At 37.3% G+C, this 26505-nt stretch overlaps 1 protein-coding gene across 1 annotated transcript; it reads left to right on the plus strand.

The window, feature by feature from the left end:
• The first annotated feature begins 108 nt into the window (after positions 1 to 108).
• Positions 109 to 24840, plus strand: DENND6A (DENN domain containing 6A). The gene is made up of 20 exons (XM_074151844.1): positions 109 to 309; positions 3657 to 3695; positions 3788 to 3830; positions 5880 to 5992; positions 6987 to 7067; positions 7447 to 7555; positions 8661 to 8740; positions 9718 to 9780; positions 10439 to 10494; positions 10836 to 10958; positions 11133 to 11228; positions 14493 to 14587; positions 16243 to 16308; positions 16408 to 16472; positions 17105 to 17194; positions 19939 to 19992; positions 20080 to 20189; positions 20787 to 20889; positions 22377 to 22451; positions 22968 to 24840. The coding sequence occupies exons 1-20, from the start codon at positions 109 to 111 to the stop codon at positions 23097 to 23099; spliced, it is 1794 nt and encodes a 597-aa protein (XP_074007945.1). The 3' UTR covers positions 23100 to 24840.
• Positions 24841 to 26505: the final 1665 nt, after the last annotated feature.

Raw genomic sequence — 26505 nt, forward strand, 5'->3', positions numbered from 1 at the left:
GGCGGCTCCACTCCCCGCGGGAGGCGGTGCGGCGGCGGTCACGTGACTCCCCGCGACGGGGCCGGGGCCGGCGCGGCGGCGGCCGGGCGGCGCGGGGCCGGCAGCGCCATGTCGCTGCGGGAGCGGAGCCCGGGCGGCGCCGCCGCCGCCGCCGTCGTCGTCGAGGCCGGGGAGGACGCGGCGGCGACACTGGCGGAGCCGGACGGTCCGGACCGGTGCCTGTCGCTGCTCCCCTGGGACCGTTTCTCGGCCTGGCTGCACTGCGTGTGTGTGGTGGGCTTCGACCTGGAGCTGGGTCAGGCCGTGGAGGTACGTGAGGCGGCGGGCCCGCGGGGGCCGCCTGCCTTCGGCCGGGTGCCGCGCAGGCCCCGGGGGGTTTGCGGGCAGCGCTCCCTGCGGGGGCGGGCGGGCGGCTCTGCGGCAGGGCCCCGCCGGAATCGGGCGCTTCCTCTGGTGCCGGTGTTGCAGCGCGGCGGGGGAAGCTCGGCGGCGTTTTGAGGGAAATGTGATTGTGCAAAAGCCCGAAAGGCGGGGGGGGGGGGGGGGGGAGCGAGCATCGTGTTCCTGCGGGGTCTGACATAGCGGGGGGAGCGGGGTGGGAAAGCCTTTGCCAGCGACAGCTGTCACGGAGCGTGAGGTGAGTTTAATTGCTTTCAAGCAACCGTTTTCATTAAGCTGTGTGTCACGTCAGTGTGCCATTGTGAAGGGTTTTCATCTCGTGCCAAGGTTTGTATTAAGTACATCATCAGCTTTCTTTATATACGAACAACGCTAATTTCCATGACATCTAGATGTTAAAGATTTTAAAAGAGTATAATAGTACTGTGAATGCAAGTAGTCTTCATAATTAACAGTATTCTCCAGATTGCTGAGGTATGTAAATAAATTATCTAAATGTTTGAAGTGTTTTCCTTGCACCATTAAATTAATGTCAAACTGTGACGATGCGATAGTGACGCTGCCACAAGCAGCAGGTTTCTTTAATTCCCTGCTGCTCTTTGCCATTTTGTGCAACAGGCAAATATGTATGAAATTGCATGGTGGAACTGTGCTGGGGAACTGATTGGGCTGAAAAATAAACTAGAAAGAATCATTATAATTTGGATTAGTTTCACGTCCTGTTTCACCATATTCACCATATGACTGTACAGCAAACGGTGTGTGGGGAAAAATGTCTTTTACTTTACTTTTTTTGGTTGTTGTTAAAGTGGTGTTAGCATAAGTGTATGGCAGACTGGCCTAAAATTCAGCTAAACTAGCTATTACAATATTTAAAATACGTAATTGATATGCATTGTTGGCTGCAAGAGAAATGGGAATAAGAAACCAGCATACTGTGCTGATTATTTAAGTTGTTGTTTACCAACAAAGACAAAAACTTCTATATAACCTGTGACTTAAGTAGATAATGTGCTCGGTGGCTGAGGGAGGCAAGGAGTAGCCTCTTCTGTCTGCAGACGACTCTGGAAACGGTCCTGTTAATTTTAGTTGAATGGACACATAAAATGAAACTTAAAATGCCTGCATAGCTAAGACCTGAGTTTTTTCAGTTATGTTGCTGCAGGAAGAATTAATTTGCTTTTAGTTTCAGTTGGATTCCTTATCAATTAGGTTACTTAACAGTATAGAATATTAAAAGACACGGAAATGCAAAGCAAGCATTTCTATTGTTGCACGCCCACACAAAAGATTTTTTATTTCTTTCTTGGAAACTCCTTAGACAGAAAGAATTCTAGAAGAAAGTTCCTATGACTGCGTTTGAGGGGAAGAGTTCCCAAGTAGTTACTGAAGTTTTATTTCCTCCAATAACCACAATTTTCAAGTTAATTTTCTTTCACCCACGAATTAGACTTTTTTGTTTTGTTTCCTGTCCAGCGAGTTAGGTTATTATTTCCGGGGGGGGGAATAAAATACATGTAAAGAACATTTACATTACGGAGGCAAACATTTGGAAACTAGGAAGTGATGGTCTCCACTAATTCTGCTTCTTTGTGTCTCCCTTGCAGTCTTTTGATAGGCAGCTTCATCTTCAGCACCTTCTGGTGCTGAGCAGCAGGTGTAGCAGTAGCTCAGGGGAATGGTGTTGATGCTCCTTTCAATTTGTATATCTTTAGTAAGGTTGTTTACAACATCGTGAAATCTGGTGAAACTTCACCAGGGCTGTTCTTACTTTCATTATCACCACATTGTTCTGACATGGCCGCCCATGCTGGTCAGAAAGGCTGGGCAGATGTGACAGCATAGAGGTAACAGTTACAACTGGTTTTACTCCTCTTCCTTTGATTCCTGGGAAGATACACTGGGTAGTGAGGAAAAGGGGTATGAATTCAAGTCTGGCCTGTACTCCAGTCATCTGACGAGGTGCAAATCATTCCAGCATCATTCAGCTCCTGAAAAAGTTACATTTGAGTGTATTGCTTAGCATGAGATAGCATAGGAAAATGTTAAGAGACTGAAAAAAACGATGGTGGCAGGTTTAGTAAATGCAGTATGCAGGTGTCCCAAGCGTATGTCTACTTTTAGCTTTAGTTATACTAAACGGATAATGTATGCTTGGACATCGTTGGACGGAGGACTGAGGGAGAAAGAAATGAATTGGAGACTTTATGGCCAGTGGACAGAAAGCTTGCTTAGTCAGAGACCAGCCAGTGGACGTATTTGCTGTTTTCTATAGAGTAGGATAGTATTATATTATCAGGAGATACATGTACTTACATTGTGCTGAACAAGATTAAATTAGATAATGATGTTAGCGGTATAGTAGTATGAGGATTCCAGACTAAGTTAGTGTTCTTGCATTGAACTTATGTTCTTAGAGAAGTTTCCATCTATGAAAGCACTGAAACCTTTCTTGAAACATAGTCTTTGAATTTACGTTGAATTACCTTTGCTTACAAGCTAGCCATCCATTTCAGTAGTTTTGAGGGGTTTTATGAGGAACTTTTTAGCTGAAGTTTAGGTATCTCAGGTTTGTCTGCTTTCCTATTTGTTCTTTTCTCCCTTGCATAATCACTGATTTTCTACCTCTGGGTTTTTTTTAATGGTGGTGCTTCCGTATCTTACATTGTGTTGCATCACTTTTGTTTTCTGCATCGTAAAAACGTATTAAATGAATTTACTTTTTTCCCATCAGTACGAAAGTCCTGGCTTTTTGAGTGTATTCCTTGAGCTCTCGCAGTGCCCAGGTCTCATTTGGGGCCAATGTTCATCCGCCAAGAGTTAGTATTAACACAGAGGGTGTTTTGTGATTGAATTTTAATTATTCCCACCTAACTATCAGTTGCAACAGATTTCAGACAATAGTGTGTTGTTGGCTTTCTGTGGAATCATCTACTGTATTTCATACGTACAAGTTAAATTGAAAGGGTGTCATCTTGCTCTCCTTTGAGACCTGTTGCACCAAAAGCCTCAAGTACTCTGAATTTTTCGATGTGTTTGTGTGGTTGCCAACTGGCATCCGAAATACCTTGTAAAGATGGGTGATCAAGTTAGCTTAAAAGCATAACAAATAAGAACAGAGACATAATATTAGCTTACCATTGAAAATAGCCTAATGCTAGGCAGGTACTTGAGGGTTGTATCATAAAAATACGTAATAGAAGCTTACTGCTTGTACCCAGTTTACTTGCAAGTAAAATAATACTTTTTTCCTGTAGGTAATATATCCTCCACATTCAAAACTCACAGATAAAGAGGTAAGCCATGGTTGCTGTGTAAGTATATCATTTGTTTTTAATTCAGTAATATCAGGAAATATAATGGCTTTCTTCTTTTCTCCACCCTTTAGAAAACCAATATTTGCTATTTGTCTTTTCCAGATTCTAATTCAGGTAAGTGCTGTCTTCACTCTGTAGTTGTCTGTTGTTGGACTAAGGTATGTTAAGAAAAGACAGAATTTGGCAGTATAAATTAATGGGTTTAGATTAAATAGATTATATGAATACCTTAATTAATATTACAAGACAGAGAAGTTGCACGTAAGGTTAAATATAAAACTGTAATTGTCTATACTGCAGTAAGGTTGGAGAACTTTTTTTTTTTTTTAATGTAAATGAAATATGGAGAATGTGAATGTATAAGACATTCCAGATGACAAACACGCAGGTGTTTCAGAATAGCTTGCAAGTAAAGAATAAACATCTTAATCTCGCTTTTAAACAAAATAATAATATTGGCATTGTAGAGAAAAGTGTAGGCACAGAATTTGAATAGTTTAATAAAGCAAATGGAAGGGATATGGAACCATCTTCTCATAAAGGAGTAAATGTATATTTTCTAAATTTCATAACAGTGAAACTGACTTTTAAATTCAAACACATTTAGAAAGAACAGTTGGGAAGTGAATATCTTCTATCTTCCCTATGCTTGATGCTTCTGTTGCTGCGTGTGGTCCTGCTTGCTAAATTATTCTTTAATCTAAACTTTTACTGTTCTGCTGCCAAAGAGAAATTGGAGGCATGTGGCTGATGACTTGGACCACCTGCAAAAAGATATGGCAGAGCTACAGACACTTCCTTTCATGTTTGTTCTTTCACAGAAGTCAAAACCTGTAGAAACAGACTTGTCCCTATAACTGGTCTTACTCTGTGCTTTTGATTGCTCTCTCTGATATGGGGTGATGCAATGTGTGCTTCTAATGTGTGTGTGAGCTCTCCTGCATAATTTTACAAACTATCTTGGCTAATTTTTCCCCTTTGTCTTAATGTCAGTAAAATGAAGATATTTTCTCTTTTCATGATATCCGATATGTAAATAGAGGAAGAGCTTCAAGTTAGATTCGATATGGAGAAGCGAGTGTCTTTTGCCAGCTGGAAACTTACTTCTGTAACAGTAGCTATAAGTTTAATAGTAGACTGGTTTTTATGGCCACTTAGATGAACGTTTACATTATCACGGTGGAGTTAGTCTGCTTACCACAGATTGGCAACACTCAGGGTGTTGTCTTTCAATTGATTGTGTTCATTAATAACACTGCATTCCAAAGGGTCTTTTCTTTCACAGGTTTGCTAGAATGAATAATGTCCTGGCACATTCTTAAGATTCTAGCAGTCCTCTTATCACTGTTCCCATTCTGCACATTCTGTTCAGCTTATCTAGCTTTTACTTGAACTAAAGTTTTTGTGAAGCTGCTTCTCTTTTAACAGGAGACAACATTTGTAATGGCAAGGACACAGCCATGAGAGTACCAGTGATACAAGTTCTGATACTTCAGTTCTTGTGTTCCACCTGGAGAAAGTTTCTTTGGTAACTGATGCACATAGTCAATATACTTAGTTACGTTTTTCTTTCAAAAATTAATTTTGGTAGAAATGAAGGGAAACTCCACTGCTTGAGAGTATTGCTGGGACATAATACACAGTTTCACTCAGTTTTCTGCAGTTAAATTTTTGACTTTCAAAAATACTGAGTCCTAGGCCTGCACGTGGAGTTATAAGAAATCAGCATAATACACTCTTACGGTGTGACTTATGTATGAACTGTTTGGCGTCAAAAAGAGGTTTAAATGCAGTCACTCAATGGAGAAGTGACTTGGATAAGATAATCAGAACTCTACACGCAGAGCAATAAAACGTGTAAAAACAGCAGGAGGACAGCCATTAGTAGAGCTGCTTAAGGACATGACAGTCCAATAAACTCACTGCGAGGCAGTGACTTTTTTTTCTTGTTGAAGGTGGGCTATTTATTGTTGCCACAGATGCCAAATTGTTCACTTTAAACAATATAAATATATAAATGGTCGCAATAGCAGGGCACAATAGCAATGCAAGATAAGTGAACCCAAACTATTTTACCTCTTTGGCTCTAGACAAGTCCTCATGTTAAACAAGGCTCAAACTCAGAGTTCTGTCTGTTTGTTGTTTATCTCTTCTCCTATGTAGGTTGTCTTGGGGACACACAATTTTGTTTTAGATTTCGACGGTCTACTGGAAGGAAAGTCTCATTGTGTTGTTTTCTGGACCAATTGGATAGAGATCTACCAGTTTACTTAAAGGTTGGAAATAAGACAAAAGGAAATTAATTTCTTGTGGGTAATGTTACTTTATGAGTCTTCATGCTTAAATCTAATGCTTGAAGAACAAAATTTATGAACTGGATGTCCTGAAAGATAAAGCTCAGTAAATGTTTTTTTTCTGTAGCATGTCATTATCTTAATAATTAACTAATAATTTGTTCCATTAACTATTCTTTAAGTTTTCTTACCATGGCTTTTGACTGCAAAGAATTAAATTGGTGAGCAGACCTATTTTGTTACAGACTAGAAATCAAACTGTGAAAAACATTATCTTACTGGAAATCTGAAGTGCTTTACAACTTAATAAAAAAAAAAAAAAGTTGTCTGTCTCTGTTCCCATCTGTAATTTTTTGAAGATGGAGCAGTTATCTAAAAGCAGTAATGGCCTAAAAGTTGTTCTCAGCATGTCCTTGTAGAATATTGAGGCCTTTTAACTATGCTAGTGGGAGTCTGATTCTCAAACTCAACTTAGATCTGTTTATGTGGCAAATATTTGAATTCCTGTTTATAGGAAAGATGAAGCTGATGTTTTATCTTTGAAGTGTGAGAACACACTTCCTTAATACTCTAAGAATCTTTTATAAAACTAGTACATTGAAAGACTAGTTTTTATCTTTTCAAGTCAGGGCCTTAAGCTTATTAACTGTTAAAATTTTTAGTGCCACTTTGCAAAATTATGAGTGTTGATTTATTCCTCAGGAAATTAATTCTTTTTTTGCTTTCATGGTGTGTCAGGAGAATGTAGATATAAAAATAGTAAAGCCAGAAAGCACAGCTATTTCCACACACTGGTGTTTTCTCTTTGAAGTACTTATTAAAAAAACATAATGCCAATAAACAGAGTAATCCTTCTAGTTTATTGTATCTAATCAAATTTGAGCTTGCAGGGAAATAAGGTTTTAAAATGCATATCGAATGCTTCGGAGAGAAGGGCAGTATCAGGTTGTATTGAATTCTTTCCTTTCTTTTGCAGAAAGATCCAGCCTATTACTACGGTTATGTGTATTTCAGACAAGTTAGAGACAAATCATTAAAAAGAGGCTATTTCCAGAAGGTAATTTCAATTCTCAATTTTCAATTCTTTTAGGAAAAATATTAATTTGGAAATTAATTAATTTTCAGTGACCTCAGAGGAACAGGAAGAGTATCTTGCTGTCTTAACTAAATTCATTGTTGATTGATAGTTATTTCATTTAGTTTTATATCAGCTATGCTATGTTCCAGCTGCACAGAATTTTCTTGTGTGTTTAAAAACAAAAAGCGGGGAGTTGTTTGTTTGCAGTTGCCTGTAGTCAAACATGTGGTTGGTTTGCATGTGTGAGAAAAATCACGCTTGACGTTCTCTGAGGATAACCAGTAGAAAGAATTGCAGTAGAACTGAGGCAAAGGGTTAACTTAAAATTGTATTTTTGTTTTATTATTCTTCATTCCAGTCGCTGGTCCTCATCAGCAAGCTACCTTATGTCCATCTCTTTCGCACCATGCTTAAGCAAATAGCACCAGAATATTTTGAAAAAAGTGAAGCTTTCCTGGAAGCAGGTAGTGGTACAATTATGTTGTTCTGGAAGAGCTCCTATAATATCACATACTTTTTTGGAGAAATAACAAACAACACTGTCACATTCTAGTTTGCGTTTTTGTCTTCTTGCAGGGCAGAGGGTTGAAACTTTAGCAAACTGACTTGATTTCTAGATCATTGAACAGAGCTAATCTAATTTTGGATCCTCCATGGGACAGTTGAAGCTCCTCCCTAAAAAACATCTAGGCTTTTGTTGTACGTTTCAGGACCAGCTGTTCAGCACAAGTAGCTGGTGGCAGTCCTTAGTTTGCCTTTTTCTCAAACTGAGTCCTTTTGGGCATTCTGACAACTTTTGTTAAGCAACGGTAAAAATGTCATCTCGTGTGTGGGAGGGGGTTGTGTGAATTTTTAAATTTTTTTTTACCAAAGGGAAAAAGCAACAAAGCAGCAGTGACAGCAGGTGCCTCAGCCTTACTGTAGATCTTTAAGAGCCAGAGAGGGCCAAATTGAAAGTTATTTGCTGTTTACATGGAAGTGCTGTGTTCTTTTTGCTGTGTCTGCCCTATACAATGTTCGTGTCTTTGTGCTTTCACTGAGCAGCAATTTGTGGAAACCATTCTTGATGAAGGAATTGCTTTTTTTAATCACCTGCAGATAAATAGATCTTTTTGACGGGTTGTGTTATGAACAAAATGAGCTCTGCAGAAACTGCTGGAATTAGTAATGATATGCATATTTGTTTTCAACAAAATGCTGAAAAACTTTCTAGCCAAGCTAGAAAGCTAGCTTTTCCCTTAACTACTCACGTTTATCTGTTCCACAGTAGCTAATGTACATAAATGTCTGTGTTCTTTTAAAAGTTTCTTAATATGTACTCTCATGGTTTCTACGAAAAATGGAAAACAAGAGGATACTGTTTTCTTGAAATGAAAAACTTCATAGTTCTAACAAAATAATACATTGTCCAAAAGGCTGTAGAGCTTTAAGAGTTTAGAGTGATCAAGGGAAAAGTAGAACTGTTTGGGCTATCAGCACTAATTTAAAATTGCAGTGTGCACAAAGGTGACTACAATATCATGGGTTATAGCATATATAAACTAGGTCTAAATTACACTCTTTTTCTTTAAGTTTGTAGCGATGTTGATCGTTGGCCACCACCAGCTCCAGGGAAAATACTGCATTTGCCTATTATGGGTATTATAATGAAGGTAAATACTCCTGCACTTATTTTTCTCCGAGGATGTTTTCCCCTCCATTTACAATAGAGGTACTCACTGTGTTCTGCCTTGTTTTCAGTGTCTCGTACTTCAGAACAGGAATAGATGTACACGCTGCTCAGAGGGAAGGTCCGGGAGATCTTAATTAGGTTCCTTGGTTGGGGTGAGGAGGGGAGAGTCTTTTGTGGTGCATAGGTTAACGTGTAATTTTTTGTAAATAATAGAAAGCCATGTTTCAGTACAACTAGATAATATAATTATATAGTATTATAATCTAAATAATATAGACACTAAATGCAGTGTCTGTATTATCCTTCTGGAATATGCATTCTAGGAGACTTTAATGCTAGTTGTATTTGTCAAATCAACATTAACACTTCAAAATACTGAGACTTAAGCTCAATCAAGCAAATTAAATATATTGATGAAAATCATTCTTGTTCCTGAAGTTTGACAAGTAAAAATCTTTTCTCGTTCACACGCCAGAAATTAATTTCTTGGCCTGTTGATAATTTTCAGTGACAGTGAAATACATCTGAAGAAAGCTATTAAAGAGGTTTTATCTAGTGCATGGGGATATTTTAGGATAGGATTTTTTTTTTAAAAAGTAATGCTGTACTAACTTAACACCCCATAACCTTATTTCAGATCATTCTCTTCAACATTTAAACATTTTTAGTGAAATGATTGTAAAAGTTATGACTAATGTTTTCAGTAGTCTTTTTTAACTGAAGTATAATTTTCATGTTCTAATGTTCAATTTGCAGTGTAGTACTACATAGTCTTGCATATTGATTCCTGTATCGATGATCTGTAGTCTTCAGCTATGTGGGTGTTCCGTCGAGTAAATGAAGCATCATACTGTAGTATATACTCTTTAAATGTTATGTCTTGTCTGTAAGTCAGCATTTTAAGTTTCTGCTGAATTCAATATAAGGAAAAAAAAAATCTTTCTTTTTCTTTCACAGTTGCGGATTCCAACATATCGTGACAAGCCTGGAACAACACCAATAGTGCAGAATATGCACCAGGTAGAGATTAGATACTTCTATTGCATATAACCCCAAGACAAAGCCTTCATTCATTTACTTTAAACTCATTCATAAGGGCTTGATATCAAATCCTCATATGCTTTGATAATAATGAAATCCACAGTCTTTGAAACTTTGATTGGAGGAGTCTAGAGTTGTATTCTTCATAGAAAAGGTATTCTAACCCAGTTACCTCAAGTACCTTAGAAGAGAGATGTCCAGCTCTTGGAAGAGGATAGTTGGCTGACAAAATTACTGAGCTTGAGCATCCTTTTAATGGGTGAAACTAGAGTAAACTAGTTTTTTTTCAGGATGAAAACACAATTAAAAATCTTTATCCATAGAAGATGGATATAAAACAAATCTGTCTGTGCCTTCATGTGCTGCGTGACTGTTGTTTAAAACAACTTCAATATTTATCTTTTCTGGACTGAAAGTTGCGTGCCTGGAAGTGGTGTGTGTGTTGGGGGGAAATCTTGCTTTTAGCACACAAAAATAGTTACATGTGGAGATAATGTAGTACATGCTCCAGTAGTACAGTAGTAGTAAATAGTTAGGATATACAACATCTACTGTCTGTAAGCATTTAAGGGAAACTATTTCATTTAATACCTAGGTATTCTGATGACTAAAAACCAAGCATTGCGCTGTCTTTTAGGGAGATGCTCAGATCTCCATGGCTTTACCAACTGTTCATGAAGTAGATCTTTTCAGGTAGGAGTTTGGACTGATTTATTCCTAGTTGTGAATTCCCACAAAACAAAGATTTAGGACTGTTCCATAACGCATATCTCATAGCTTGCAAGCTAACATTTATCAGTATTATTTTTCATATTCTTTTTCTCTAAAGCTGGCTAAAACAATTTGGACAACATGCAGGCTGAAACTGCAATAAATAAACAAGTTCATTAGATGTTCCATTTTACAAGAACATTTTATATTTTTCAAATTACTATTACATACTACTGCAAACTTCCTTTTTGAACAGTTCTTAATCAAATACATATTTATTCTGGTTATGTTAAGTGTATTAAAATACCTCATTCTGTTTTTAGGTGTTTCTGTCCAGTGTTCTTTCACATTCAGATGCTTTGGGAACTAGTCCTGCTAGGAGAACCGCTTGTTGTGATGGCACCGTCACCATCAGAATCTTCAGAAACTGTGTTGGCACTTGTTAGGTAAATGTAGTGGACCTTCTTAACTAATGACCAAGGGAGTTATCATAGATTGCAGCTGAGTGCAACTTCATTTAATCTGAATATAACAAAGCATTACAAATTTTAGATTTGCTTGCTTCTTTCATGAAATTTTGCACTGTATACATACGAGCTTACCCCCTTTCTACCTTGCAGCTGTATTTCACCATTAAAGTACTGCAGTGATTTCAGGCCCTATTTTACCATACATGACAGTGAATTCAAAGAATATACAACTCGCACGCAAGCCCCGTAAGTAAATCAAACTTTGTTGTCAAGTTGTTGCTCAAAGCCACTTAAAACCATAAGTCTGTTTTAAGATACTACTTAACTATTCTGAGTTACTATCATTAGAGAATACATTTAGACTCCTTATTTACAAGATTTCTCTTACAGAGTGCGGTAGTTAGTTGGGTTTTTTTGCTCCAGTTAGATAGCATAAAGAAGTTATGAAACAATGTAATAATTAAACTATATTCGAACATCATAGGATACTTATGTACAGAATAAGTAAAACTGCAAATATGAAAGCAGGAGAAAGCTTTGCTTTTCAGTAAGGATTTGTCTATGCAATACCAGCTCTGTAGTAGCTCCTGGGAAATTTTTCTGTAATTGTCTTTATTTTTAAGCAATTACAAAACAAAGTGACTTCTACGATTCAACATCCGTACAGCTGTTTTGTAAAGTTAATCCAGGTCAGTGTCCTCATTGAGATAATAACTTAAAAAGTAAATATCTCTTCACTAAATCTGTTAGAAAAATGTTGTAAATAATTCAGAAATCAAGATTGTTTTTATAAGAGTGTGAGTTTATGAAACCAATTTTGTTTGAAACCGTCTTAGGGACTCACTTTTCCCCTTTTTTATTTTTTAATTTTTTTTTTAAATCTTAACTCGTATTTTGCAAGCATACATCTCCAATATTTCCTATTATTTGTTATTTAAATGCAACTTGATTTGGGAATGGAGTGCATGAGTTGTATTCACTGATCTTTTTATAAACACATTTTTTTCTAATGTCCGAACAGGCAGTGGTGGTTGTGGTGTTTTTGTTCGTTTGTTTCATTGGTTTTTTTACTGTATTTTTCTTCTCAAGGAAATTATTGCCAGAAATACAGCAGTGGAAAAACACACAAACATAAGCTTTATGTTCCAGATTGTATTCCATGGGAATGGTTATGCAGTATGTAATTTAATTTCTAAAAATAAGTCCATGAAGAATTTGGTTGAACTTTAGTAACCCATGTTTAAATGTTGCATCTGCTCTTCTGTAGCAAAATAGAAAGGTTGTTCAGTAGGTATGTTAGTATTTGAAATAGAGCTAGAATTGCTCTGACTTTCTTACAGAAAACAAAAAAACTTGAAAGATTGGAAATAGACTTTTAAAGCAGTGGCTCCAAGAAAGGGAAGAATCCAGATGTTGTGGATTCGGTGTATTTTATTACCTTTAGTGAGAGAGGAGCAAAGAGTATTTTTCATCTTTGTTTTGATTTATCGTGCCTTTTCAGAAAGTACTTCAGTGTTTTAAAATCAGAATTAGTTCTGGTAAATACGATAGATTAAGCCTCCTAAAATTGAGTAAGTTAACTGTTACGTAGCTTACCAAGTCTTTCTATGATATCACAAGTAGCAGTGAAACAAGATTCCTCATGATTTGCTACCAGTTTTCCTTGACCTGGAGAATTATTATTTGTGTGTGGGTAAATGAAAGCCTTGCTTGACTTCAACCCTCAGTGTTCAGCCCTCCAGTTAGCGAAAGAATGAAAGAATGTCAATTTGTATATATTGGTTCAAACCAAATCTGTGTGAAACTTGATTTTTGGTTCACTCAAAATAGGCACGAGAAGATTTTGCGTTAAGCTAGACTCGATCCATTCCTAGGGAGTAGGAGAATACTTATTGTTTGGGTTCTTTCGAGACTCAGTTTGCTTCTTATGTTGATTCTTATGACATGACCATGAAAAGAACATAAGATAAAACTTCATAAATTGATTTTTCAGAGTACAACAAAGGAATTTTTATGGACACTGGTCTTTATCATTGTTTTGGAAGACGGATTGCAAATCATCTATGGTAGCACTGAAAAGTCATGAACAACATTTGCAAATCCAACTGAATTTAAATCAGTAGTGCAAATGAGGTTAACAGGGTTATAGAAACTGCAAAAAATAATAAAACTGAATTCAAATGAATTGGGGAAAATATGTAACATCTGGAATAAACTTTTTAGGTGAACATAGTTGAACAGCAGTAGGACTCGGAAGAAGTGATTTTTATTTTTATTTTCTGGTGAAGGTTGAGTTAGTGATAAGCAAGAGAAGACTTCTAAGAAAATGATTGAATTTCATGCTGCTCATTCTAAGATGGAATGGAGAGATGAAAATTGCGATTCCCATAGCCCAGCCATTATACTCAGCTACAGAGCTGCGTGATCAGATTTTTGTCCTGTCTGTGAATGCCTAATGAGTTTTTATTTGTGTTTATATAGTTATAATTAGCAAGTGGAGGGAGGAGCGAAAACCAGAAGTGTTTGTAGGTTAACATAGAAATTGATGCCCAATTGCCACCATGATATAGCTGGAAGAATTGCATAAAAACTTAAAGAAAGATTGCTTCTTGTTTTTCTCCTCATCTTGCCTTGAGAGACAGGAAGCTTAAGGATGGTGTGCAGAAAGTATTTAAAATTTGTAATTTTTAAAACCAATCTGAAGAAATTCTGATAACCTATTTTTAATACAGCAGTTCGAATGACGCTTGCAGTTATACTCTCTCCTTAGCTAACGCTTGCCTGTAAAGTGGATGGCAGCCATTATTCTGAAAAATGTTTTGATATTTCATCATATTAGTGCTACAAATTCTGCAGCCCCACGCTGTAGCAGCAGCCTTATGCTCTTACTGCCTCTTGTTCTCTGGGTGCCCCTATGCATCCTTGAAGCTGGATTCTAAGCACAGGCCTGTCTAGAAAAATCTGACAGGTTGTGAGCTTGGGCACAGTGTTATTAATGTGCTTGTACTTCATCTGCTTTTTAACAAAGAATGCTAAAGTGTTGGAAAGAAAATAGGATATGAAGTGTCTCTCTTAATCATGTCATCTGAGCAGTAGCTCTGAGAGGTCTTAACAAACAGCAGTCATGTTAACGTGCACATGGAAGTACTGAGAATTTGTTATAATCAAACCTTGAAAAGTAGCAATACGAGTCAGATTCCTGCTCATTAAAAAATAAGTAAATCGGATAATACCCTGTTCTCATCATTGCAAACGGGCAGAATTCAGCCAGGAGTATAAGCAGAAGATGTCACTTCTATTCTGCGCTGCCATTTGGACTTTAAGATACATCTGTCTTGCTATTTTCTAAATCTTTGATAAACAAACTGCTCTTACGTGCAACTTAAAATGTAACTTGTAAATACAAAAGGAGAATAATTTCAAGTTAAGAATTAAAAGTTGATCTTTTGTATTCATTAAGACAGAAGCTCTTACTGTCACATATTTTAAACATTGTCATTATTTTTCTAGACCATCTGTCATTCTAGGGGTGACAAATCCTTTTTTTGCTAAAACACTTCAGCATTGGCCTCACATTATCCGAATTGGAGATATTAAACTTCCAGGTAAAGTACAAATATCTTTTACAATCCTGTGCGACAAGATCCGTGTGCTTATTTATTTACAAACTTATGTAATTTAGTTCAATTAATTTAGTTTAATATTAACCAAATCCTCATAGATGTAAATATGTCAACTGAAATTATGCTCTTGAGTTATGTACGTCATGCGTTGCCTGATCTACTATATTAAATGCAAAAGGTGGCAATACTCATTAGTAATAATATTTTACCTTTCCGACAGTCCAGTTTTTGTATCATTACAGTAAGGTATTAAAATGAAATAACATCATTTGTTACTGGTCTTAATTTTAGGATAAGTAAAATGTAATAAATCAGTCACAGCAGATGCACAGAAAGTAAAACCCGTGTGAAAGTTAAATTTGAATGTTGCAATAATATAGTAAATTGTTTGACAGTATTTTGATAATATATTTCTAATCTGGCAATACTCCAGCAATCGCTGATTGTTCAAGTTGGATAATTTCCCTCCACGATTGAGTAGGATTTTAGTGTAATCTTGGGATAACTTGTCAATTGCTAGCCTGTAATAAAATACTGCAGTACTGTAATTATTATATGAAATTCCTGACTGCAGCTGTTTGCTGTGACAGGTTCACTATTCAGTTCTGAAAGTGGGAATGCGTAAATATCCAGTTAGGATAATACACCATGAAATTCATTTTTGTAGAAGTTACATTTGATTGTGGGGACGAGTTAGGTAGCTGCTGTGTAGTTAAGGTTTGGAAAGTAGAATCTTACTTAAACTATTAAACCTCTGCAAAGCCATACACACAGGTTGCCTTCAAATTTGATACACAGTTTCAAGTATGAAATTGGAAGGTTTTGGTGCAGCTATGTGAAGGGCTTAGTCAGGAGGTTCTAGAGATGTATCTGTCTGACCTGACCTTAAAAATTTAAATTTTATTTCTTTAGGGACAAAGAGAATGCTTGTGATTGGATTTTTTTTTTTTTTTTCCTTTTTTTCACACTCCGCAGTTTCAGTAGCAATTTAACTATCTTCTTTTCTGAAGTTGAGCATCCAACTAGATCTAAAAGGAATGTTCTGCTAAGGCTGCAAGACTATTAACAGGATTTAGGGTCTTCTGGCTGGAGAAGGATGTATATGAAAAAGAATACCAAAAAAATTAGTTTGGCCTGTGGAAAAGGAAACTTAAATTCATTTTATTACATCACTTAATCCATGGCTACTGTTTTAATTTCTTACATACAATTTTTATTTTGGCCAAGGTACTAAAGATTTGTTCCAAAAAGCCTTTATCCTAAAGGGGTACAAAGGAGAATGGAATAACATTTGAAATTAATGAAACAGTCATTCATTGGTATATAGTCAGTATTTTTCTTTGACTGCTTTGATTCAGAAGGTCATCCTTTTCATTTTTTTGATTTTGTTGTTTGGGGTTTTTTTTCCTCTTTTCAACAGGGAACCCTTATATAAAGGGAAAAGCCTGTATGCCGTTATTCATATGTTTACTGGATGTTTCTGGATATACTCAGATGCTTGTCGGTGTTTCTGATGCTTCTTACAGTATTAGTCTTCTAAATGAAAGTATCTGTTTCTAAAAATCAGTGTGCGTGACTGTAGTATCCAGTAACAGGGATGGAGATTTCAAGTAAGGTGGCTTTAAATGTTTTGGCAGGTGAAGTTCCAAAGCAGGTGAAAGTGAAGAAACTAAAGAACCTAAAAACTTTGGACTCCAAACCTGGTAATAAGTTGCTTCAGAGTTAAACTACCAATATTTTTATTTTAAAAAACATGAAGTATTTTTCCTTTGGCTATATGCTGATTTTTTTTTTTTCTTTAGGTGTTTATACCTCTTACAAGCCATACTTGAACAAAGATGAAGAAATCGTTAAACAGTTACAAAAGGTAATACCACAAGTCTCTTCCTAATGGAAATTGTTTTGTGTACTGTTGTACAGTGGTTTTTTTTTTAAGGCTGAGCTCTGTCTACGTAACTGAAATGAAACTGGATTCTCCTTCCTTTGCCCCAATTCATAACTGAATAGATAAGGGTACACCCTCATCGCAGAGGAAGGGCTGATTCCTTGTTAGCAGTTTCTATAACAACATGAAGGGTAGAAATCAAGAAGTTAGCTTTATAATTTAGAGAACTGAAGTGATTGATCAGTTCATCTCTTTTGGATTTTTCACCCTCTGCCATCCTCCTGTAGTCTCGTTAGTCTAGAGATCTCATATGTGAGGTGTGTAAGAATCAGAGCTTCCAAATTTGTACTTATTTGCATGTGTTTTTTTTTATAGACATTTTTCTTTCCTTGAATTTCTTCACATGAAAATTAAAAAATCAGCAACTGAAGGGATGAATATCTGTGCAAAAAGACTTGCCTCTATTGATTTCCTCTTATGGTTCAGGGTAGGGGGTGCTACGTATAATCTTATGGCAGATAATACAGAAACACTGGAATAAATATTCTTTAAAAGTGCTTAAATATTTTGGGGTAACAGACTTATTGTGATATTTTATTTCTTTTTCTTTTAAGGGTGTACAACAGAAACGTCCTACAGAAGCACAGAGTGTGATTCTTCGACGGTATTTTTTGGAATTGACGGAAAGCTTCATTATTCCCTTAGTGAGTTATTAGACTAATGTGTTTTTTACTATGGAATATGGAGTAGCTTTTTTGGCATTACCCTGGCTGAATAAGTCCAGTAACTAGCAGTGTACCCCTGGTGTCAACACTGGGTCCAGTACTGGGTCATTAATGATCTGGATGATGGAGCAGTGTGTAGCCTCAGCAAGTTTGCTGATGGTAGAATACCAGGAAGAGCAGCTGATACACCAGATGGTGAAGCTGCTGTTTGGAGGGACCTCAGCAGGCTGGAGGAATGGGCTGGCAGGAACCTTGTGCAGTTCAGCAAAGAAAAGTGCAAAGTCCTGCACCTGGAAAGGAATAACCCCATGCAGTAGTATCTACTGGGGGCCACCGGGCTGGAAGGCAGCTTTGCAGAAAAGGATCTGGGGGTCCTAAAGTTGAACGTGAGCCAGCAACGTGCTCTTGAAGCTAAGACGGCCAATAGTATCCTGGGCTGCATTAGGAGGGGTGTTGCCAGCAGGTTGAGGGAGGTGATCCTTCCCTTCTCTGCAGTGCTGGTGAGGCCACACGTGGAGTATCATGTCCAGTTCTGGGCTCCCCAGTACCAGAGAGAGATGGAGATACTGGAGGGAGTCCAGTGACGGGCCAGCAGAATGACTGAGGGACTCGAGTGAGGAAAGGCTGAGAGAGCTGGGACTGTTTAGCCCAGGGAAGAGAAGGTTCTGTGGGGAAGATCATCAATGTATATAAATCTGAAGGGAGGATATAGAGAAGATGGCTCTAGGCTCCTTTCACTGATGCCCTGTGATAGGAAAAGAGGCAATGGGCACAAATTGCAACACAGGAGGGTCTGTCAGCCAGCAGGAAACACTTTGTCATTGTGAGGGTGACTGAGCACTGGAACAGGTTAGGTTGCCCAGAGAGGTTGTGGAGTCTCCATCCTTGGAGATATTAAAAAAACTGGGCATAGTCCTAGGCAGTCTGCAGGTATGCTTGAGCAGGGGGAAAAAGAGAGGAGTTAGACCAGATGACCTCCAGGTGTCCCTTCCAACCTCAACCATTTTGTGATTGTGAAGAATGTTTGAGCTACAGAAATTTACCATTAACCTATGACTTGACTTTTCTAAAATACTGTAGTCTTAGAGTTCCTCAATTACCTTACTTAGCATAGAAATTATGAAGGCCATAGCTTAATGTCAAAAATAAAACATTTCTATACCTAGACAAAAGGTTCAGATCTCAGAAAGGAATGCTGCTTTGTGCAAGTTGCTGGACAGTATTTTCAGATGTTTGGTGAAACAAATTTTAAAATGAGAATTTGTATCTAATTTAACAGTAAAAACCTGTCCTGTAAATTGAAATCCTGCTGTAGTGTTTGTAGACTCCTGACATACCTTTATTCTGCCAAATGAATATGGTGTTTAGGGTGCTGCATTGTGCAGATTTGTAAGCTTTGACTTCCACTGAAATGGAAAATTGTCATCTGTTTTCTAATTCGTGCATTAAGATAATGATAAATATGTTTTAATATGCTCTTACCTGGCATTTGAAGGTATGAAGTCCAAGTAATGATGGACTTCACCAACCCAAAAAGTTCTGTGTGAGTTTAAGTCGTTCCTCTGGGCAAGTGGTTAAAATTGGGAAGTGATACCTTAGGCATTGGGTGTTTTCATATCAGCTGTCGCATTTTGAGCTCTCTGAACACTTTTTGTGGATGACCTGAACTTTTCGTCATTCTAGAGCATGCATGATCAGGTCCAGTTTCTGTCTGGAAGAACTGGGACATCCTTAGATACTTGTTTGTCCTTGGGTGTTAATGATTAGAGGAGTTTTTCCTTAAAATTTGTCTTTCTATCCCATTCTTTTGAGACAGGATGGGCATGTAGGGTGAATCTAAAACCTTTCCCTGGCATTCCCCCCACATCTTGCTCAAATTTCCACTTAAGTGAGACACTTAAAAAGTTTTCTGTCATAAATCTTAAATTTTCAGGGTGAGATCACCCATTACATTCTCTGCCACTAGGAAAGTGTGTGTGTGGGGGGGTTCCTTTGCTTTTTCAAAAGATAGAACTAGACTTTTCATAATGCTGTCGAAGCTGATTATATTTACAGATCAAAATGAATGGCCATTTGCATACAAACACTTTAAAAATACACAGCAGCGAATATTGGTGTGCTTGTGTGAGCTGGTAAGGTGGAGCTGCCTCCTGCCATCAGACCTTAAGCTTCAGCAGTGGCCTTGCTGAGAAATGTCCCCGCTACTCCCTTTGTCAGCCAGCCAGCTGGGGCTCCAGCCATGCCTTTGCCAAGCATTGCTGCTGCAGAGGTGCCCACAGCTGATACAGCGTTTTGTAGGTTAGTTCTGGATTTAATAATGGTACGAGGGACTCTGAAAATCCCTTCCGAATACTTGATAACAAAGTTTACTTTTCAGGATTACTGTTTGGAATCGCCCGTGATACAAAGGTACCTGTGGACTGTCAGCAAAGAAAAAGAGATTATTTACTAGTGGCGGGAGTTCAGGATATATATATTCCACGTATACATTTGCTTCCTGTCCTTCTTGCATCTGGCTGACATCAAGTTCTGTAGCTGGGAGATACAAATGGTATTAGATAAGCTCCTTCTTATGTTCTCATGTGGTAAATATGTGTGACTCCACCCTGTACCAACACTTAGAAGAGAAAATGCTGTGGTCACAAGTGATAAGTAAACATACACGTGGACTGTGTATCTTTAATAATGGTTATGCAAACAACCTTTCTTTTTCCTTTCCCTAGGAACGTTATGTGGCAAGCCTAATGCCTTTGCAAAAGTGCATATCACCATGGAAGGTAAGGAAATATAATTTGAGTGAACTGGAAATTGGTAATTAGAGAAAACAGTTAGGGTATGCTAATAATTTTTTTTCCTTTCCATAGAGTCCACCACAGCTGAGGCAGTTTAGCCAAGATGACTTCATGAAGACACTGGAAAAAGCAGGACCACAGCTCACATCAGGTTTAAAAGGAGACTGGATAGGACTCTACAGGTCATTTCTTTCATCAGCATAAAAAATTAAATTATGTCAATGAAGACAAATAAGTAATACAAATGCTCTTTTCCTGAGCAGACTTATTATCAGTACTGATTTGAGTAAGACTTAATTTTAGACTATATGCTTTAATAGGAATTGGTAGTGCTTAGTATACTTTACTCGCCTAAATCTGTTTCTTCATAACCTGTTAATGGATTTCATAAGATGCTACTACAGGTCTCTGTATACCAGTATTATTTGTGGTTTTATTACTGGTTCTAACTTGATTCCTCCTTCCAATCAAACACATAGATAAAAATGAGGGTATTTCAAAATGAGCCTTGCTTTTTTTCCTGACAAAATTCCTAATCTTTATTGTCCTTCAGACCCCTTTTCTTTACACTGTTTTCTCAGTCCTTGTCTTGATTAATAGAAGCACCTCTTATACTCCACTTCAGAATATTACACTTCTTTGAAAGTAAACAGAGAAATGGTCCTAATATCTTCTTCAACCTCAAACATAATTATTTTACATTTGATGACATAGAAAACAGACTATTATTAAAATTGTAATTAAAGTATAAAATGTATTTTGTTTCGGTATTTTATCAGGCATTTTTTGAAATCGCCCAACTTCGACGGTTGGTTTAGGAGCCGGCAGAAAGAAATGACACAGAAGTTGGAGGCCCTTCATTTAGAAGCACTCTGTAATGAGGTTAGAAAAATGTGTGGTTATGATTATATTTATCATCTTGTAATAAAAATATATTTTCCCTCAAGTCAGTTTTATTTCTGCTCTTTTTGTTGGTTGAATATTAAAATGTTGACAATTTTGTCAAGTCTAATTTAGCAAAACGTGAATTTGTTAACCAAGTACAAGCTAGAACTAACATAGCGAAAGACAACAATATGAAATACAGTTCACTGTTTTTATAACTGTCATAATTTGTAAAATATCTTTAGTCCTTTTTTTTTTTTGTTGAGTATTTTGAAATTGAATATCTCACACCCAAAAAAAAAAAAAGTTTTTCCTTATATTTGATGTCATTTCATTCAGCTTCCTTCCTTGGCGTTCCAACACATTTTTAGATGTGATATAGTTTATAGCCATGAAGGTATAAATTCAATGAGAACAATAGAAATTTCACAACTAATTAGATATGGATAATAAATAAGCCTACCGCTGATCCATAGTACTTGGAAGCTGAAAAATGAAATCTGTTTATTGATATATAACAAAATGCCACATAAATGATCTTATGTTGTAAGATCTGTTCTTTACCTAAGAATCTGAAGTGGCTATCAGTATAATTTGGGTCAAAACAACTGACAAAGAAAGGTATCGCAAGAGGAAAAGAGACTGTGTATCTAAAGAGGGAATAGGAAGAATAAAAATATAACTCAACACCACAGCTTTAAAAGAAACAAAAAAATTGTGACGGTTATTTTTAAAAAAGCCATTGATTTTTATCCCTTGCCTTCTCAATTCCCAAACAGCATAATGGAGCAACCCAAATAGATTGTTCAAATAGAGCAGCCCAAATAATTTGCAGGGCAATAGCCAGGTCAATTATATCACCTAGAATCTACCCAGCTATATTTGACATTAACTTATTGCAAACAAACGGGAATGTGTCGCAAATTTATTACTGAGTCTGCTCCATATTAGCTTTTTGTTTTGATGCAAGTGTTAACATCTTCCTGTACACGAGCAAGTGTCTTTAATAGGTGAACAGCAAAGGGGTAGGGGAACAGAACTTCCATAAGAAAATTCACTTAATGAATGTATTTTACTAGTTATCAGCTCCTTTAATGCCCTAGAAACAGGAAGTGCTGCCTGGCACTATTTTAACATTTCATTGTGCTGGCGGATCTGATTTGGTAAACATTCACTGCCATTTTGCATTCTGGATGCTATTTTTCTAACTAAACCTGTTTGGCATGATTTTTTTGTATTTGTTTGTATTGCATGCATATGTGTTTCCCAGTCTCCTGTTTTGCTAAGTCCTGGGCAAACATGCAAATAAAGCAGATTTTGCAGTTCATAGTGGAGATATACATGAGTAAGATGAGTTTAGTAAATGGCATGAGAATAAGGGAAAGGAGAAGACCCATTCTGAACAGTAGGTGTAAATCAGTACTATTTTTGAAAATTATATATGTTGCCATAAATATTTCAAAGCTTAATTTTTACTCTTTTAGAACTTGGTTTTCTGGAGTCAGAAGCATACTGAAGTAGAAACGGTCGATCTTGTCTTAAAGTTAAAGAATAAACTGGTAAGTAACTGAATTTGCACATGGCTCAAATTTGCCTGACTTAACTGGATAAAAGTATTATATAGTTGTGTTTACAGGTACTTAAATGAAAATATTCTTTGAGATCTAGGTAGCTCAAGGAATCAGTCATTCAGGTTTTTAAAACAAAACCAGTTTGTTTCAGCCATGGCTAAAGAACATCGCCCAGCTATGCTGGAAGCATTGCACTGATCTTGTCTTTTTAACACTAGTTGGAACTTTGCGACTGATCTGAGTTGGAAGCAAGGCTGAACCCTCAGGGAAACAGAAAATCAAACGTTCTTGAAAATCGAACAAAGACGACAAATAAACGTCTTGTGATTATTGAAAGTCCAAATTGGTGTTAGTGCAGGCTGTTGTGTAGTTGCTGAGGAAACCTATTCCTACTCAGTCGGCAAATGAGTCGGCATTTTCCAGATTCACTAATATGTCACTTTATTGTGTCTTAAAGTAAACTTGCATTTTTCATAGAAATCATGTCTTATTGTACCTTTGCAGTTGCAGGCTGACAGAGAACAGCTTCCTGTGAAAACTGAAACACTGAAAAAGCTGCAGACACACATCAATGATATCATACTAGCACTTCCAGATGACTTACAGGACATCTTGCTCAAAACTGGCACAACATGATTTCTACTGGGCTTTTTGTGTGCAGAAAACAAAAGGCCAATGTGGTATCACAGAAGACAGCAGCTCACCAAGTTCAGAGCACAGCTCCAAAGAGTGTATTAACACTACAAATGGCCTATACCAATAGTATAGCCCACTGTACTATTTTCACTGTTTTTTCCACTGAAATACCAATGCAACTAAAGGAATTCCTGTGTCTAATAACATTTGAAATAAGTGCTCTTAAAGAAAAATCTGTGGGCATATGAAACTATACCACAGTATAGGACCACGGTGCAGTGCTGGCATTGCAGAATGTTTTCCAATTGGTGCTGCTATACCCAATCCTGCTGACTCAGGGGTAAGCAATATTGATCCTGTACTGTCCTGTTGATGTAGTACCTGATTGCTTTGCTTTTTTGCCTTTTTTTTTTTTTCCCCTGTTAGTTTTCATCTAGTCCAACTGACATACTGTGAGACTTGGTCAGAATATCTTATAGTTGAGATATTGTACTGGTAACTCATTGCTTTCGAAACTGTTTCAGGGACAGCTGAAACAATGAGATCGGTTCTTGACTTTCTTCCTTTCTCCTTCTTACCATCTTTCCAAAACCATGTTAATTTAGCATCTTTAAAGAAGAGAAGGCAGCTGACAAAGATTTCCTGAAGAGAAGTCTCTTCTGTTCAGTGTCAGTTAATTAGGGTGCTCTTACTCACATGCCTTAAATATAAAATAATTGTATACTAATTGGTGGTTTTAAACTGCTGACATCCAGGATTTAAAGTAGATCACTAGTGTAAATGTAAGCATGCAGTATTCATCACAGGAAATAAACACAGTGGTGTTCTAATACAGATTTTAAAATCAGTGAATTCAGTTAGAGTTAGCTGATACGCAATCTGTTGCAGTTGGAGATCATAGCAGTCAGCTCCTGTTACAATTTTTTTTTAATTACTTATACCAGTTTGAGGAGGTAACGGGACTGGAGGGAGATGATGTTGGCTTCAGCTGAAAAAAGCCTATGGCAAGGTCAAACTGGCAAGAAAAGATTGTAGCGTAAAATTATTCTCAGTATATGCATATAGCAGATGTGCATAAACAGTAATTTTTTCTTGCATATTAAGCAACAAGAATGTGATGTTTATCTTCTTGAATAAGTTTCAGTGGCATATAAGAACTCAGCTGCTCCACATGCAGTGTTGTACTTTGACCAGTTTCAAGTAGAATAAACAACGCTATAGTGTACACACAGCATACACTTTTATATGACAAGTGGATCACAGTTATAAAAAAAATTCTGCTTTTAAGTGCTTGGATAGAATTTTTAAAGACTTACAACATAATCCTGCTATAAGAATATGCTTTTGTATGATAAATATTTCATACCATCTTTCTAAAAATGTCTTATTTAGATATAAAGTGTCACAATGGTATTTTTATGAAAATAATGTATTTTAATACTGTTATGGTTTGTATACAATTACTCATGACCAAAAGTTTAATGTATCTATTATGTTACTTAAAACACATCACTTCAGCATTAATTTCTAATTTGCAAATTTTTTTTTTTGCGCACCCTGATGAATAGCATTTCTAATCCAGAAATAATTAAGTGGCCATTCTTATTCTAAATTATCTTAAATATTTAACCTGGAGCACTGTGTAGTTTCTTGGAACCATGTAAACTGGTAACAACTATGATAACTATCACATGACTGCAAATATGTATTTTTGTAAAAGAAAATAAAGGGTTCAATTTTTTATTTTTTCTTTGGAAGTTATGTGATTTAAATGATGGGTGTGATTGTTTGTTTTTTCCGCTCTCCTGTGTAAGCAAAGCTGTTTGGCAGCTTGGAACGACTGCTCCTTAGTGTGACTTGATGAAGCTGTACCCCTTAGGTGACCAGAAATACCTGATGTGATGAAGTGGTGGTGGTTTGATCACGTGTCATGGTTGTAATATGATAGAGCTGCAGAATCCTCAAGAAAGCAAATGGCAGGGACTTCTTTCAAGCAAAATTTATCCCATCTTCAGTCTATTTCCTGTACGCGTCTGAGAGGCCCTGGAGAAACATGGTACTGGAGAGAGCACCTGGGTGATTAGAAAGTGTCCTAGAAAAGGGGTAGCAATAAAGCAATGGTAAAGGGCCCCATTTGGGTGATCAGAAGCAGCTAAGAGTGCCTCAATTAGTGTAATAGGAGAGTAAACTGGACACGCATAAGCTTTGGGACTTCTCAAATTTCTTTTAAACAATGTAAAAATGAAGCCAAGAACCAAACCATGAGATAAAGTGCAGTCACATACGGTAAAGATGCAGCTAGTCCTTTAACAGTGTTGCCATCCATGTCTGACTAGAGGAGAATTAATCGAAAGTTTGTTGTGAATAACAGTTACGTATGATTATACAGAGCAACCACTTACGTTAATTAATGTTGAAACCCTGATTATTGACCATCGCCTTGTTAGATTGTACTCAAACAACTGAAATAATGAAAGGTATCTAGTAATGACCTAGCTGTAGTAAGAATACGCCAGCTTGGAGGTCTGGAAAAGTAACTTATTTCAAAAAGAGTCCTTCAGATATTTTGTAGTACACTTAGTTCAGGGAAGCTTAACCTTTCTGGCCAAAAAAAAAAAAAAAAAAGTGTAAATACCAAGGGTCTGAATAGAAAATAGGTAAGTACTGGAAGCCTCGAATGAGACTCCTTAAAACTATCAGGAAAACAGGATCATGTTAACATCTTAGGCACTAACTAGATTAAGTTAAAATGACTTCTTTGAAAGTTAAATTTTATAAAAATATAACTTTCAGTCTTAATTTAAAACAGATTTTTGGTTCAGAGGAACATAATTTAAAACGAGTAAGACTTTCAACGTGACACGTAAGACAAGAGCAGCCCGAGTTGAGTCACTCGCAGTAGCCTGCTGTAAGGAGCTGGTTCAGGGCTGTCCCTTCATTTATGAAAAACATCTTTAACGGACGATAAGTAAATAGCTTCTGTTTGAAAAACATTAGCTCTTGTGCACCGACACAGTTTATGACTAGCATAGGTAGGATGGAACCCCCTCGAAAATTTTTAGGGCTTTTGAATGAACGGATGCTTCCTGGGGACGGGGAGCTCAGTGGCTCAGGTGTTAAACGCGGCCCAATCACCACCCTGCTTGGGGCTCCTTACAGGAGCTGGTTACGGAATCAAACGTGTCTCTCAAAAAATGGCACAGGTTTCTGATGAACCGGGGCTTGTTTCGTTTTCATTCCCATAAAATACTTCCCTGTACCTGTGCGGTTTCCGGGCTGAGGACCTGCACCCCCTCCTGGTGTAGGATCCAGCCGGGTTTTGCCTGGACTCTGCAGCCCCCGGGCCGCCCCAGGGGCTCCGGGGCAGCGCAAGAAAAAGCCCCTGCAGCAATCGGTGTTCTGTCAT

The sequence above is a fragment of the Numenius arquata genome, chromosome 8 (assembly GCF_964106895.1).
Source record: "Numenius arquata chromosome 8, bNumArq3.hap1.1, whole genome shotgun sequence".
Classification (NCBI taxonomy): Eukaryota; Metazoa; Chordata; class Aves; order Charadriiformes; family Scolopacidae; genus Numenius; species Numenius arquata.